Here is a 14,965-nt window from a genome sequence, read left to right as displayed (position 1 = left end):
AATTTTTATAATTAAAAATTGATTAATTATTTGTTATTAAAATAATATTTGTCATGCTGACATTAGATGTAGATTTGTTGTAATAGATAGTAACGTGACATGTAACTGGTAACATGACAATCTCACCTTTTATTATGATTAGTTAATAATTTTATATAAAAAATTTAATTAATAATAATTAATTTATTATTAATTATAAAAATTTATTTAATATGATATAAAAATAAATAAATTTAACTGAATTTAATAAAAAAATAATGGTTTATTTAAATTTTTATAGATAATTCAAGAACTTTTTAAATTATTAAACTTTTTTTATATATGAATTTATAATGTACTTAATTACTTTTCTTATTTACATCATTATCAGTATCAACAACGAAACATGACCAGGAAAAATATACAACCCAACTACCGTATTAGGTGACAGGTGATTCAAATCATCCTTTGGAATTGAACTCAATTTCGACTCAAGATGCACACAAATAAAACCAAAATTAATCCTTTTTTAATTAGATCCTGGAGCTTCCATATATTTTCCGGCCATCGGAATGAAGATTATTACCAGATATTTAGTAGAAAAGAGTAGAAAAGAGACATAGCAATAGTACCAACGGCAAATCCCATATTAACAAATGAAAGTAAAGCTTTTTTAACATAGCTTTTAATTTACTGGTGATGAAATTTAAATCCCATCTCATAGCACTGAAACATAGATTTCCAGTTTTCATGTATAAAGGTAAGTATGGTTTCCAATCAGAGATCATCATGCTTATTTCCTTACTTCTTTCCATAAAGGGGGATCACCAGTAAGCTCTAGTATTCTTCGACCATCTTAAGTTTTTCGAGAATAAACTTCCCTTCCTTGAACCTGTTTTTCAAGTCATAGGCTTGCACATATTTCCAGCCCAGTTCTTCACCACACTTGCTGCAATAGATATCAGCAGTGCTATACAGACCAGTTATCAATTGCCTGTCCTGCTTTGGCCCCAGAACAATGTTCATTGCATGCAGAAACATATAAGCCTTCCCTGACTTTGCCTATCACAACCAAGTCAACGAAGGTGAAAGAGAAAATGATAAAAATTAGGCACTAATTCAGACCAAAAAAAGAAAAAAGAACTCAGGGTTATTAGTACTAACTATATAATTTTTAGAAACAAGATCATCGCCGAGGGCAAGGGGATTTCGGCAGTTTCTGCAGCTGTAGAATGCTAGACCGCCGGATTCCATTTCGTCCACTGAAGACTCTGGTAAAGCTAGCTAAGAACCAAGTGACAGATACGAGGCAACAATCCTGAAAGTTAACTTGCAAAGAGTATAAAGTATGGTGCAAGAAGAAAATTAAGTAAATTAATCAACATACATACCAAAATGATCCTAGTTCTGCTTCTGAGGATAACTGGATAAAGAGATACCAATCATGCTGGGTCTGGGGTGTTTAAATACAAGAAGGGTTGGCTAAAAGTCAAGTTTTCAACGTTTGACTAGACAATATGTTATTGGAAAGGGAGAGATGAGTGGTTAGCTAGTCATCATCAACCTTCGACAGTACGTGATTGCCAGCGAAAATAGAAGGATAAGGATAAAGAAAGATTCTTTTGGCGACATTTAGGTTAATACGGTCCCGTTTGGCACACTGCGCCAGCGGGCCCTAAGTCTATTACAAAAAGCTTCCAAAAGGACTAAGTAGTCTATGACAATGGAACACGTAGTCAATGGCAAAAGAGTAAGGAGCAAGTAGCATGCTGCACTATAAGACAATAAAGCATTTCCTACCAAAATTACTCATTCGGAAAAACTCTGTCGGTAACATCGTATTTTTACCGACAGGTTTTTTACTATAACAATTTCTTTTAATTTTTCAGATGTGAACAAATTTTCGACAAAATTTTTGAATACTAAAAAATTTATAAAAAATCTAGTAATGACGACGTGAAATAAAATTAAATAATTGGACAATAAAAGAAAATTTATTAATTCTTATGCCATTCGTAAAATTTTTTTCTTATTTGATTGTTTGGTCTATCAACATTAATTTAATGCTCTCTTTGAATTTTTCTCCTACTTCTTTTACATAAGAAGATTAGCATTTATTTTTAAATTGAAATTTAGACATTATTATTTTATAATCAATTTAACTGTTAGTATATTTTTGTTGCATGTGAGCTAGTAACGGGATGTGAAGCTAATCGTGTTAATGATTCAGATGTTCTTCCTTGTTACTCAGAGAAAGGCTAATTTAGAAATTGAAGGTAGTAATATGATTATTATTTTGGTATAATATTTTTTTTAAAAAAAAAATTATTTAAAAATTTTCAGTAATTATGTATTATTTTATTATGTTCAATAGAATTTTTATATTTTTATTTTATATTAAATAAATCATTTCAATTAATTATTATTAATCAAAATATTATTTATTATTTGTATTATATAATGTTAATGTGACATATTAATATATTACAGTGAATAATAATATGACATGATGATACAATTAGGTGATATTTTTATTATTCATATCAAAACAGCATCAAAGTCATATTGTATAAAATAAATAAATAATATTTTAATTAATAATAATTAATCAATAGTCACTTTTACTTTTAAAGATTTATTTGATAAAAAATTAAAAAAGTAACAATTTGATTGAAAATAATAAAAAAATTAAAACTTATTATTTTTTTAAAGTAATTTAAGAATTTTTAAAGCATTATGTATGGAGAAATTGACATGTTGTGCCCATAGTTTCTTTTGTTGCTAGAAATTTTATTTTTGCTTTAATCTTGAAATTTGAGTTTATCTTTTCTCTTCTTAAATCACCATAATCAAGATTTAATTCAAAGCAGTTACAAAACGTCATAAAATTTTGACATAATATTCAAATAAGTTTTTAAATTATTTAAAAATGTTAAAATAAATTTTATTTTTTATTATGTTTAAGTAAGTTTTTGTATATTTATTTTAAGTCAAATAAATTTTTATAATTAATAATTTATTAATATTATTTATAATTTTATATCTATATAGTACTGATATGATATTGATATAAAAATTAAAAAATACTATAAGATCTTTTCATGTCAAATTAATATGTTATATTATCTATCATTATCCTATCGCATCACTATTACATAACATATAATAATAAATAATATTTTAATTAAATTAATTAAAAATAAAAATACTTTTAATCTTAATAGAAGTAAATTTTTTAAAATAGTATGTCTAAAATTTTAATTGAACTAACCTTTAACTCTAATTTTGAACGCATTGGTAGTGACACCTGTAGATCATTTAAAAGATTAAACAAAAGAGAAGGATTTGTGTTTTGGCGTTTTGGGGATTAAAGTCAGAGACAAGAAAAAGAGTGGAGGAAGAGAGAGGGAAATATACGAAGAAAAAACGAAAAACAAAGAAAGAAAGAGCAGACAAAAGAGGAGAGCGTTACTTCGCCCGATCGACACAGTTTCCCCTTTGTTCCCTAGAATCCTCTATTCCTTCTCTATCTTCAAATTTCCTTCTTTCTTTTCACCTTCTTAATATTATTGAATTATCATTCCATCCCTTTCTTTTTATCTTATAAGAGACATGGCCGATTCTTATTGGAGGTATAGCGACTCACGGCAGCCTCCGCCCTCCTCGATACCTTCTCTTGTCGGGAAACGCCCTCGCTCCGATTACGGTAAATTTATGGCTTTTTTTTTTTTTTCAAGTTCACCTTCTCATTTTTAAGCTATATATTCTGTTAATATCTGCTCGATTTAGGGTTTCATATTTTTCTCCATATCACAATTGTATCCTCTGTTTGGTGAAAGAGAAATCCTTTGGTAAAGGAAAGGAAAATCAATTGGTGCTGATATGCGCTTATTTTGTTCTAAGCTAAAAATTCCATATTTTTTTGTTCTTTCATCCTAGTTAGATTTTCAACTTTTAATGCATATCTGACTTTAAATTTCCTTAATTGAAGCTTGATTCCGAGTGATAGTGTCAATGGTTCTTGTTTAATTGATATTTTGCAGGGTGTTTGATTGCTTGCCTAAAATATTTAAAATTAGCTTAAGTGGCTTGTGTTTCATGATTGCATTTCCATTAAGTTCATTTTTGACTGGGAAGATTATGTTATGGGTTTAGAAGCGGGAGAGTCTTTTGGTTCTTTGTTAATTAAGCAGTGAGCAGAAAAGCTTAATTGTTTGTATCTATTACGAGAACCGAGGAATTCTGGGAACTTTGGAAACGCACTAGTTGGTCAAAATGACTTTGATCGTGTACTGTGTTTTACTGGTTCATGTGTTGGCCAGTCTTGATTGCTTTTGGTCATTTCGTTGTCAGTATTGTAGTAAAAGAACAAGCTCTGGAATTCATTAATTGTCTGGCTATCTGACTGCCTGATTGTCTGCATTGTCGTTTCTGATAGTGAACGACAAACATGTGGTTTTGTATAGTTAAGGATTTAAATGATATGCATGTTTAACCAGTTTCCTGTATGGACTTATTAATCAAAGTATTTTATCCATTATGGGCCAAGGATCATTATTTTCAATTGATCATGAAAGAAGAAAGATATTTGGTGATTATCTTGTCTAATTGACATGCTTCATAATTACGTCATATCTGTTGGCAATTTTAGCAACCTTATCATGACCTTTTCTGTTTATTGGAATCCTTTTTAGCTGATGCACTAGTTTATTCTATTCATGGCTGTCAAAAGTTTGAGGTCAACACTCTGGGTTTGGTTACTGAGAAAGAGAACTTGCATTCACATATTCATAGCTTTATATATTGCAGTTCAATGTACCTCATGCCTTAATGTGTTTTTGCCTTTACGATCATTATGTTGTTCCTTCTCTCCCCATCTTTCTTGGTGGTTTGTTTGCTCAAGTGTGTGCTTAATCTTGTAGATGTCTCTGGTGGCCATGAGCTTTCCGGTTATTATTCTCGGGATGATGATAGAGGTGCAGTCCGGGCAATAAGAGACAGTGACTCCATTGGAGCATCTTATGATCGTTACCTTCGCAGCACGGTATTAAACTAGTAGTTATTTTTAATTTGTTATGTTAAGGTCCAAAATTTAGAGCTAAGTTAATGAATAAAAGCACCCTTCCAGCAAATGTCATCATATAGTGGGAGTCAGTCTGCTAGACCTATGAGCGGGGGAATGCCTGGCCGTTCTGTTGATGATCCCCGTATCATGGGTATAGGTGGTGTTGATCCAGGACAAACTGTAAAAGATAGGACCTTAGGATTTGGTGGTGGGAGGCCTGAAGCTCCTCTTCCTCCTGATGCATCCAGCACACTGTTTGTGGAGGGTTTGCCATCTGACTGTACGCGCCGAGAAGTTTCTCGTATCCTTTCATTAGCTAGAATTTTCACTTTGGCATTATTTTTTTTCATCTTTCCCATTAAGTTTTATTCCTTCACCTTAGTTGGCAGATATCTTCCGCCCGTTTGTTGGGTACAAGGAAGTGAGACTTGTAAGCAAGGAATCAAGACATGTAAGTTTATTTACTTATTTTTTGTTTTGACTGCAGAGCAAATATTACGTACGTTGATAATTCTTGATTTTTGCAGCCTGGGGGAGATCCGCTGATACTTTGTTTTGTTGATTTTGTAAGCCCTGCTCATGCCGCCACTGCCATGGATGCTTTACAAGGTTAGCTTGAGAATGGTTTTTCAGTCATGTATTTTTGCCTGTCAAATGGTTATAATTTATGGTGTTTGTTTGTTATGCCATAAAGGAAAGCACTCACACACCCAAACACTAATGCATGTGCTAGTGTAACATAGAAGAGGGGCAAGCAGGGTAATGTCACGTGTGGGATGACCCAGAAGTCAATAACTCCTTGTTTTATTCGTTCTATTTTTCTTCTCTATTTTCCCTCGTCCACCTTTTTTTCTTCTAAGGGGGGCTATAGACAGTGATTCATTCTTGCCAGGGTGATCAGACGTGAGAGTGAGGATAGGAATTGAGAAGATTGCAGCGGGATTTCTTTCCAAAGGAATGGCTGCTGGACCGCTTGGAGGATTTAATTGTGTGGTTCAAGTTTAAAGTCAAGAAGTCATTTGGATGAAGTATGCCTGTTCTGCCAACTCGTTTAACTGCTTGTTTCATTTGCATAGAATGTTACAAGCTTAGGAGAAGGTTCAAATATAAAATGAACAACATATATGCTATGAACGGAAAAGAGTTAAGCAATAAATCTCAAGCATCATTATTCTGTAATAATCTTAGCTTTCCTTTTTTCTTTCATTCAGTATTTTTTTTTTTGGGGGGGGGGGGGAGAGAGGGGTTTGGAATTTCTGTCTCTGGACAACTTTAAAGCTACACCCTAATTTGCATATATTTTGAAACACTGAGCTTTTAGGGTTATTTAATTCCAAAAATTCTAAGTCATAACTCATCAGCATGTAAGTTCATGGCCTGCAATTTCAGGAAAAATTTCAAAAACACACTTTTATCAGCAATTAAATAAGTGAAACAGGATAATCATTCCTTACACGTTCTACTCTGCAATGTGATCTTGGATGTTTTGGAGGGATCTTTCAGTTCATTCCACATTGATATTGAGTCTTCACTTTTTCTGATACTCGCAAATACACTCCTAGAAATTTTGAAGCAAATAGAGTAGACTGCCTCCTGCGTTATTAGATCTCCTAAAATCTCCGCCTTGCATAGACTTTATGCTCATCAGTCCAAAGCCTAATCGATCCGTAGACTAGCTGCCTATGCACCAAACTAATCGTCTTTCTTGTCAACTTTATTCTCTGGGGTCTTTCTAACAATGTGGTTAATATATTCTTTTGTTCTTGTCCTCTCCTCTCCTTTTCCCCATCTCCCTTTCCATTTTAGACCTCCTCATATATGTAAGTGGAAAAAGAACAGTTTGAGGCAGAATGGTTCCCAGTTTTGCCATATCTGTTTTAGGTAGAAAATAAAAGCCTGGTAGTTAGCCTTTCGTATCATTGATACGAAATATGTGAGGGATCAAAGCACAGTAGTTAGGATTCTGAGAAAGTAAACCTTTGTCCGACAAAATTTGTACTTGAGGTAATGGCTCACGTCTGTCGCATCTGAGTTGTGAAGCCCTATTCGCTCGTTCAAACTGCGGTAAGTTGTGCAGTATAAATAGTTACGCTCGATTTTGCAGGTTATAAATTCGATGAGCATGACCGTGACTCGGTCAAATTAAGGTTGCAATTTGCTCGCTACCCTGGTGCAAGGTCAGGTGGCGGGCATCGTGGCAAGCGTTGAATTGTGCGATTCGCAGGTGATTGATGCTTACTTTATCCACTCGACCTTTTATTATTCATGGACGGTAGGTGTTGTTAGAAAATTCATTATAAACCAATTAATGACGCTTAATCATGGAACGACACTTCTCTGTAGGATTTGCTCGAATTTGGGAGGTTATGATAATGAGGGATGGTACGACAGCCTTGTGGTTTCGAGAATTACTCCAGTCTCTGAATGGTCGCTTTCATTAGGATGAACTTGAACTGTGTAGTTTCGATAATTCTGGGGCAACCACTAGAGATTTGAGAGTGTTTCTTTTCTGCTAGAGAGCAGCGAACTGTATTTGATTTTTAAATTATTTAGAATGTCTTCATATGCGTTGCACCGAATGCTTCTAAACTTATCTATGTTTGCGGTTAGGAGTCATCATTTGGAAATATTTGATTAACAATGGACGTGCGGTCAAATAGGTATCATTCATAGAGGTGCTGTTATTCATGTGTGCTCATTTTTCTTAAAATTCCTCTGCAGTTTTTTTCCCATCTCCCCTGCATGAAGTTTGAAAGAAAAAAAATTATGAAAGAATAAAATAAAGAAAATAAAAAAGTACCTGTTCTATTCTGTTTCTGAAAGAAAAGCCTCCTAACCCAGGGATTGCGATTTCCTATTTATATGTGGGAAGGGAGATGGGAAGCATTTGCTTTTGCAACCAACAAAACTGATTGTAGCCCTTTCCTGTAGGCTTTAGTTAGTTGCACAAGAAAAGATTTACAATAAATTTCAGCATGGGCATTGTCATTAAGTTCTTTTGCCATTTGTCAAGCTTGCTGGCACGGGCTGAGCAGTTATCATTGATGTGATAATTAGTTCTTTAGGATTTTCCAGATGAAGCTGTTTAGATGTTTTGGATGAAATATTATTTTCTTCACTGTTGAAGATTCAGTTAAGTATAAGGCTATTTGTTGTTACCAATGTACTTTTATGGCAACATTTGTGGGTGCTAGGCTTGTGAACAATCATGAACTGCATTACCCTTCTTTTTAACCTTGTGGCCCCCTGAAGCAAATATTCTTCTCTTTGATGGGGTTGGGTGGCATATGTGTGTTAGGCATGCTTACAAAGGAGGTGCATTGATGGTGATCAAATTCAGGCATGATAACAATTCAAGTTCTCCTGTTGTTAGACCACCCACGGTTAATGTTGCTCACTTAATTTCAGCTAGAGAGGCTTCACATGCGGGGAAGAAAACATGAGAATAGGTTTTTGGAGTGACAAAGATGGAATATCCTAGGCTGCAGGAGAGTCTGTTGAGAGAGAGAGAGAGAGGGAGACAGATTTTTAAAATTTAAAATTAGTTTTGGGTTCTCTGCAGGTGAAGTAGTGTACAATTTAATGAACTCACACCAACCGTCGGTCTCTTTTTGGTTGTTTGTCGAGCTATCTCAGTGCTTCATAAAGTTAAATAATGAGACAAAACAAAATTCCATGTTTACACCAAGCTTTCTGGCGTCAGCAATGTTTTGACCCGTGATCTCTGCATTTAATAGTTTCTGGGTTTCACAAGTGTTGCTGGTATGATCTACTGAACTGAAATTGATGAGAATTCAGATTGATCATACAAATTTATTTCCTGACTTCCGAAAAATGCTTCCATGTGATACCCTCTTTACATCTGGAATCAGGTGAAGAGGACTCCGACATGCCAAGATTATGGCTCTTGTTTGCCTACCTGAATTTTTTCTTGAAGGATACCTTGTGAGTCGTGGACAGTACTTTGGGATTTTTGTTGTTGACCCTCTTCAATGATTTTTTTTCCTTGAGATTTTCTATCAAATACTACTTAAAGATATTGCAAAGTTTTGTCATCAATCTAGAAGGGCCAAGGTAGTAGCCAACAACTTAAGACTGCAAACATAAAACCGTATTACTATTAGTATATTAATTATTATAGTTTCTGGAAACGATGAACCCGTCCTTTGTCTTTCATGTTGCCTGCCGCCCAGAATTAATACCACAGGCTATAATTTTCTTTGCATGATTCCCGTTGCATTTAGATTACGTGAGTAAACTGGTGTTTCAGTGTTTTTCAAAGACATTTTAGAGGTCCTAAAGTCGTATTCTCATTAATTCGTAACCTGTGAATACGATAACAATAGCCTGCAACTTTCTAGTGTTACATTAACACACTTAAGTCAAAGATGTTATGCTGATTGTACTTGACAGATTATATGAATGGCTTAGATTTTTATAAATTAATCATTGGAAAGACCAATAATTGATGCATAAGGTACAATTTCAATTGTCAACTTGAGCTTCGATCTTGACGTGCATATAATATAATAATGAAAAAAAATGTTACTTTAATTATTAATTTATGGTTTTATTGATAAAGTTCATCGATATCATAGATTTTATTATTTTTAAATTTTTTTTGGGTTTCAAGTCTCCAAGGTATAGCTGTATATTTTTACTCCTTGCACATGTAGATTATTGACATGTTTGATTCGTAAAATAGAATTGAATGAAATAGAGTAGGGTAGAGGTAGAATGAAAATATTATTATATAGTTTGGTTGATAAAATAAAATAAAATAAAAATTATTATTATGATTTATTGTCATGTTTAGTTAGTAAAAATAATTTTAAAATAAAAAGAGAATAGAGGATAAAAGGATAAAAATATTTTTTATTATAATATATAATTTATTTTATTTTATTTTTAAATGTTAATAATTGATAATTTATATATTAACAGAGTTTTGGTAATTGAAATGTTATTATGATTAAAATATTAATAATTTTAATTGATTTTTAAATTTAATTTTTTTTATAATATATAATTAAAAATTAGAGAGAAAGAGAATGGCAGAGAATGAAGGGAGAATGGGAGGAGAGAGAGAGAGAAAAAAAGAATGTTTTATATGGATAAGGTTGTAATTTTTCAAACTGTAAGGGGTACTTTTGGTTTTATCATGTTTTAAAACTATTTCTCAATTATGAAATAGCTAATATTACGGGGTGGTTGATATTACGTATTTTTTGTGTTTTAGCTGATTTTAGGAATAGCCATTTCCAGGCTATTCCTTGGAGCGTCTGACAGCCAATCAAAAGAAGAAATGTTTCTTAGGAATAGAGGGGAATGGCACACCAAACATGCAGGAATGGGTATTGCTCTGGAGGGGTGACGAAGTGCTGATAGGAGGCTGCTGTACTGGGTGTATGGGTAAGAGGGAAACGTTGTCGTTTAGGCCATTATGACCCATGTGCAGCTGATGCATTGGGTCTAGGGGAAAATAGACGAAGAAAATAAGGTGAGGCAAAAATCTCAAAATGTCAATAATGGTGGACTTGAAACTGAAAAGTTTGAAAGTGAAGGTGTCAGCAACCAATGGGAAAGTCGGTGTCCCTGGAGGTTGTACACATTAATGGAGTGACAGAAGCATTAGATCCAAAAGTCGTTAGAGGGAGAAGACAAGAATGGAGTGTAACTGTTCTCGGTCATTCTGATCATGAGGAGTTTTTGTTGGACTTCACTTGCGCTGTCACCTCTCTATTTGCCTTCTTCCTAATCTTCTTCTTTATACTTCTTTTGTTTTGGACTCGTGCAACAACCAATCATTTTGAAGGAATTCAATAATATTATTGGTATTCATTTTTAAAATTAATTAGTAGTGATTAATAATTAATAAATGTTTGCCAAACTAGAGTGAAGTGACCTAGTACAGTGTCGAACTATCAACCATATCGGAAAGAGTAAATATTTGCCATGGATTGGATAAGATTCCCTTAGATTCTCGTTTCTCATAATTTTAATCATATCTTTTTTGACAGATTAAAGTGGTCTCTTTTCAATCTTATCATGCCAACCAACCATCCCGCAATCTCAACTTGCCGTAACCAGAAAACGTGACCTTGCACAGGCTACAACCAAAGGGGCAATGCCCTAACGTCCCCAATACACAAGGATATTCCGTCCATTTGTGAAACAACTTATGTCGTTTTACATCACTGTACCTAGTTGCTGATACCTCCTTAGATTCACATTTTGTGGGTGCTTTGACCATTCCAAGCTTGCCATACGGAACTTCAGAATCTTTTTAAGATCCTGACCAGCCACTATACACATTGTCTTACTGCTTTGAGAATCAAAAACTTTTGCTTTCTTGCTATTCCTGTCTATAAGCTTTAATGAGTTACAACCGCCACCACCTCTGCTTTGCTATTTATTTCTTTCTGTGCTTTTGACACTTTCATGTTTCTTCTTTGATGCCCGGGTTGTTGCTCGTGTGTTCTTGCTTCTTGTATTGCATCTGGCAGCAAGAGTGACATTTTTGTCATTTGAGAATGGGGGAGACATCTGAGATCCAGGCCATGGAGTTGGAGGTGGTTGAAGAATGCTCTGTTAAACAAGTTGAATTAACAGTGCCTAAAACTGATGATCCAACCTTACCTGCTGTCACATTCAGGATGTGGGTTCTGGGTCTTGGTGCCTGTGTTATACTGTCATTTGTCAACCAGTTCTTTTGGTACAGAAAGATGCCGTTGAGTATTACCTCAATTTCTGCCATGATTGCTGTCGTACCCCTTGGCCATCTGATGGCCAGAACGCTGCCTCATCGCAGATTCTTGAGTAATACCAGATGGGAGTTCACAATGAACCCTGGACCATTCAATATGAAGGAACATGTTTTGATAACTATTTTTGCCAACTCTGGCGCTGGAACTGTTTACGCCACCCATATTTTGAGTGCAGTTAAGCTCTACTATAAGAGGAAGCTCACATTTCTCCCAGCCCTCCTTGTTATGACTACAACTCAGGTTTTTCTTCGTTTCCTCTTAATCACGGGCTTTATCTTATTGACTTCTTGTCAGAAGTCAGCAAATTTAATCATACTATTTTCTACAGATAATGAATTCAATGTGCACCTCTATATTTTTTAATGGAAATCCTGGATTTTTTTGGGTTAATTTTTTTAATGGAAATCCTGTATGAAAACGATTAGCATATATTCTAGAATCTGAGGAATCATTTGACAGAAATTGTAATTAATTCAATTGCATGTTTCATATATGTAAACTTTTTGCATTTTAAATGGTTGTTCGGCAAATACTTATGACTTATGTGGCATCTAACATGATGAAGCTGCTCTTCTTGTTTGCTTATAGGTTTTGGGGTTTGGTTGGGCAGGGATTTTTAGGAAATATCTGGTTGAGCCAGGGGAAATGTGGTGGCCAAGTAACCTGGTCATGGTCTCCTTGTTCAGGTATTCATTTTAGTGCAATATGCATCCATCCGCTACTGACTAATATGTAACTTATATATCTGTTCTTATTGAAACAACCAATATAATTGCAGGGCTCTACACGAGAAAGAAAAAAGATCAAAAGGTGGAACTACTCTTAACCAATTCTTTCTGCTAGTCTTGATCAGCAGCTTTGCATACTATGTCCTTCCTGGCTATCTATTCAGTACATTGACATCTTTCTCTTGGGTTTGCTGGTTGGCTCCCAAGTCCATTTTGGTCCAACAACTGGGCTCAGGCTTGAATGGCCTTGGAATTGGTTCCTTTGGCATTGATTGGGCTACAATTTCCTCATACCTAGGGAGTCCACTTGCTAGTCCATGGTTTGCCACTGCCAATATTGCTGTTGGTTTCTTCCTTGTGATGTATGTCATGACACCCCTCACTTATTGGTTTGATGTCTACAAAGCAAAAAACTTCCCCATTTATTCTAGTGAACTTTTCAAGTCAAACGGTGAATCATATGACATTTTGAGTATTGTTAATCCCATGTTTCATCTAGACAAGAAGGCTTATGGGCAGAATGGGCGAGTACATCTCAGCACTTTCTTTGCTATGACTTATGGCCTTGGTTTTGCAACACTAACTGCTACGATTTTTCATGTCCTACTATTTGATGGAAGGTAGGCCTTCCTAACAGAGTAGTATGAATTTGAAATTTTTGGTGGCCAGAAGCCTTGAAGAAAAAACTGCCTGTGAAAAGATAAACTTGAAATGGCACCAAAAAGTTATGCTTGTTATAAATATTATATATCATAATTTTCTTGCTTTCCCTTGCTACATGCAGAGAACTATGGAGACAAACCAAAAGTGCTTTTAAAGGTGATAAGAAGATGGATATTCACACAAAGCTTATGCAGAAGTACAAACTTGTTCCTACATGGTGGTTTGTTGTCATCCTTTTGTCGAATATTGCTCTTGTACTATTCACTTGTGAGCACTATAATGAGTCACTTCAATTGCCTTGGTGGGGTGTATTGCTAGCTTGTGCCATTGCTTTTTTCTTCACCCTCCCAATTGGCATTATTGCTGCTACCACAAATCAGGTAAAAGAAAGTGTTCAATGTTAACTTGTTTATTGGATTAGAATGACTGTGTAAAGCTGTGGTCCCTAAAATTGATTCTTCTGTGTTTTATGCATCTCTAGGCACCGGGTTTGAACATTATTACTGAATATGTGATTGGATATATGTACCCAGAGCACCCTGTTGCTAATATGTGCTTCAAGGTGTATGGTTACATCAGCATGACTCAAGCTCTAACCTTTATTTCAGACTTCAAGCTTGGCCATTACATGAAGATCCCACCTCGATCGATGTTCATGGCACAGGTAAGTTCTCTGTTTGCAATCTCAAAATCATGGCACTCTTGAAAGGCACTAGTGTAGATCTACAATGTTGAGACCTACCAATGTGGCATTGCAGGTGGTGGGAACACTTGTGGCGGTTGTCGTGTACACCATAACTGCATGGTGGCTTATGGAAGAGATTCCCCATCTTTGTGATACCTCATTGTTGCCACCTGACAGTCCATGGACTTGTCCGATGGATCATGTGTTCTTTGATGCCTCAGTTATATGGGGGCTTGTTGGACCCCGTAGAATATTTGGAGTGGAAGGTGAATATAGTAATGTCAATTGGTTCTTTCTTGCGGGGGCTGTAGCTCCTGTCCTAGTATGGCTGGCACACAAGGCATTTCCGAATAGGGAATGGATTCGTCTTATCCACATGCCTGTCCTCATAGGTGCAACATCTATGATGCCTCCAGCTAGTGCAGTAAACTTCTCAAGTTGGCTTATTGTTGGCTTCCTTTCTGGATTTGTTGTTTTCAAATACAGACCCCAATGGTGGAAGCGCTACAATTATGTCCTCTCAGGTGGTCTTGATGCTGGAACTGCCTTTATGACGGTGTTGTTGTTTATTACACTTCAATCAAAGGATATTGATCTCCAATGGTGGGGAAATAAAGGAGAAGGGTGTCCTCTAGCTGCTTGTCCAACTGCAAAAGGGGTTATGGCTGACGGCTGCCCTGTTGCCTAATATCCGTTTTAGAACTGATCTGTCTCCCTCTTTATTTATCTCTGTAAGTAGTTGTATTTCCACATTTTGCTTCTGGGATTCTATTGATGGTTACCTTTGTTTTAAGTATAATTTACTTAGGTAAAAGAAAAACAATTATGTCCTTGGCTTTGTGAACAAACCAATGGCTTTATTTACAAAGTCTGGAGAGTGGAGACTTATATTCTATATCAGCAGCTAAAATACTTAACCCATTTGACAATCCTGTTTCACCCTATCGTCAAAACGGTGTGTCTAATTACTGCTACTGTTTTGCAGCTTAAACTATTGATGAACAGTTTTGATCCTTTTGGAGGCTTGTCTGGTTTTGAAAAATTTTATTCTTCCTTTCCTTCTTTACATCTTGTTTGC

At 35.1% G+C, this 14,965-nt stretch overlaps 3 protein-coding genes across 6 annotated transcripts; 2 read left to right on the top strand and 1 right to left on the bottom strand.

Moving 5' to 3' along the window:
* Positions 1-605: 605 nt before the first annotated feature.
* On the bottom strand, positions 606-1,498 carry LOC110419853 (Yippee family putative zinc-binding protein). Of its 3 annotated transcripts, none has more exons than XM_021432989.2 (3): positions 1,371-1,498; positions 1,144-1,297; positions 606-1,041 (listed from the first exon to the last, which is right to left on the bottom strand). In XM_021432989.2, exons 2-3 carry the CDS (start codon positions 1,231-1,233, stop codon positions 817-819), a joined length of 315 nt encoding a protein of 104 aa, XP_021288664.1. In that variant the 5' UTR covers positions 1,234-1,297; positions 1,371-1,498; the 3' UTR covers positions 606-816. The 3 variants fall into 3 exon arrangements, with proteins under 3 accessions (XP_021288664.1, XP_021288656.1, XP_021288671.1); XM_021432981.2 differs by having other exon boundaries at positions 1,144-1,263; positions 1,371-1,486; XM_021432996.2 differs by having other exon boundaries at positions 1,144-1,259; positions 1,371-1,421.
* Positions 1,499-3,324: 1,826 nt separating this feature from the next.
* On the top strand, positions 3,325-7,728 carry LOC110416131 (RNA-binding protein 2-like). Its single transcript, XM_021427986.2, has 7 exons — positions 3,325-3,685; positions 4,902-5,023; positions 5,108-5,345; positions 5,434-5,495; positions 5,572-5,653; positions 7,149-7,268; positions 7,388-7,728. The coding sequence occupies exons 1-6, from the start codon at positions 3,592-3,594 to the stop codon at positions 7,250-7,252; spliced, it is 702 nt and encodes a 233-aa protein (XP_021283661.1). The 5' UTR covers positions 3,325-3,591; the 3' UTR covers positions 7,253-7,268; positions 7,388-7,728.
* On the top strand, positions 5,569-14,755 carry LOC110416111 (oligopeptide transporter 6-like). 2 transcript variants are annotated; one of them, XM_021427966.2, is made up of 7 exons: positions 5,569-5,653; positions 11,555-12,051; positions 12,400-12,497; positions 12,590-13,159; positions 13,324-13,582; positions 13,684-13,866; positions 13,961-14,755. In XM_021427966.2, the coding sequence occupies exons 2-7, from the start codon at positions 11,578-11,580 to the stop codon at positions 14,573-14,575; spliced, it is 2,199 nt and encodes a 732-aa protein (XP_021283641.1). In that variant the 5' UTR covers positions 5,569-5,653; positions 11,555-11,577; the 3' UTR covers positions 14,576-14,755. The 2 variants fall into 2 exon arrangements, with proteins under 2 accessions (XP_021283641.1, XP_021283633.1); XM_021427958.2 differs by having other exon boundaries at positions 5,588-5,653; positions 11,551-12,051.
* Positions 14,756-14,965: the final 210 nt, after the last annotated feature.

Source organism: Theobroma umbraticum, unplaced genomic scaffold (assembly GCF_002168275.2).
Source record: "Theobroma umbraticum cultivar Fairchild unplaced genomic scaffold, ASM216827v3 scaffold_30.0, whole genome shotgun sequence".
Taxonomy (NCBI): Eukaryota; Viridiplantae; Streptophyta; class Magnoliopsida; order Malvales; family Malvaceae; genus Theobroma; species Theobroma umbraticum.
This window is presented reverse-complemented; position numbering and strand designations above follow the sequence as displayed.

What these genes read in the sequence shown, in the direction of transcription:
- LOC110419853 (XM_021432989.2), bottom strand. Translation starts at nt 1,233, where the DNA reads ATGGAATCCGGCGGTCTAGCATTCTACAGCTGCAGAAACTGCCGAAAT. An exon ending in TTGTTTCTAAAAATTATATA is followed by an intron (nt 1,042 to 1,143) that starts GTTAGTACTAAT and finishes TGGTTGTGATAG; the next exon opens with GCAAAGTCAGGGAAGGCTTA.
- LOC110416131 (XM_021427986.2), top strand. Translation starts at nt 3,592, where the DNA reads ATGGCCGATTCTTATTGGAGGTATAGCGACTCACGGCAGCCTCCGCCC. An exon ending in TACGCGCCGAGAAGTTTCTC is followed by an intron (nt 5,346 to 5,433) that starts GTATCCTTTCAT and finishes CTTAGTTGGCAG; the next exon opens with ATATCTTCCGCCCGTTTGTT. An exon ending in TAAGCAAGGAATCAAGACAT is followed by an intron (nt 5,496 to 5,571) that starts GTAAGTTTATTT and finishes TGATTTTTGCAG; the next exon opens with CCTGGGGGAGATCCGCTGAT.
- LOC110416111 (XM_021427966.2), top strand. Translation starts at nt 11,578, where the DNA reads ATGGGGGAGACATCTGAGATCCAGGCCATGGAGTTGGAGGTGGTTGAA. An exon ending in TTGTTATGACTACAACTCAG is followed by an intron (nt 12,052 to 12,399) that starts GTTTTTCTTCGT and finishes GTTTGCTTATAG; the next exon opens with GTTTTGGGGTTTGGTTGGGC. An exon ending in GTCATGGTCTCCTTGTTCAG is followed by an intron (nt 12,498 to 12,589) that starts GTATTCATTTTA and finishes ATATAATTGCAG; the next exon opens with GGCTCTACACGAGAAAGAAA.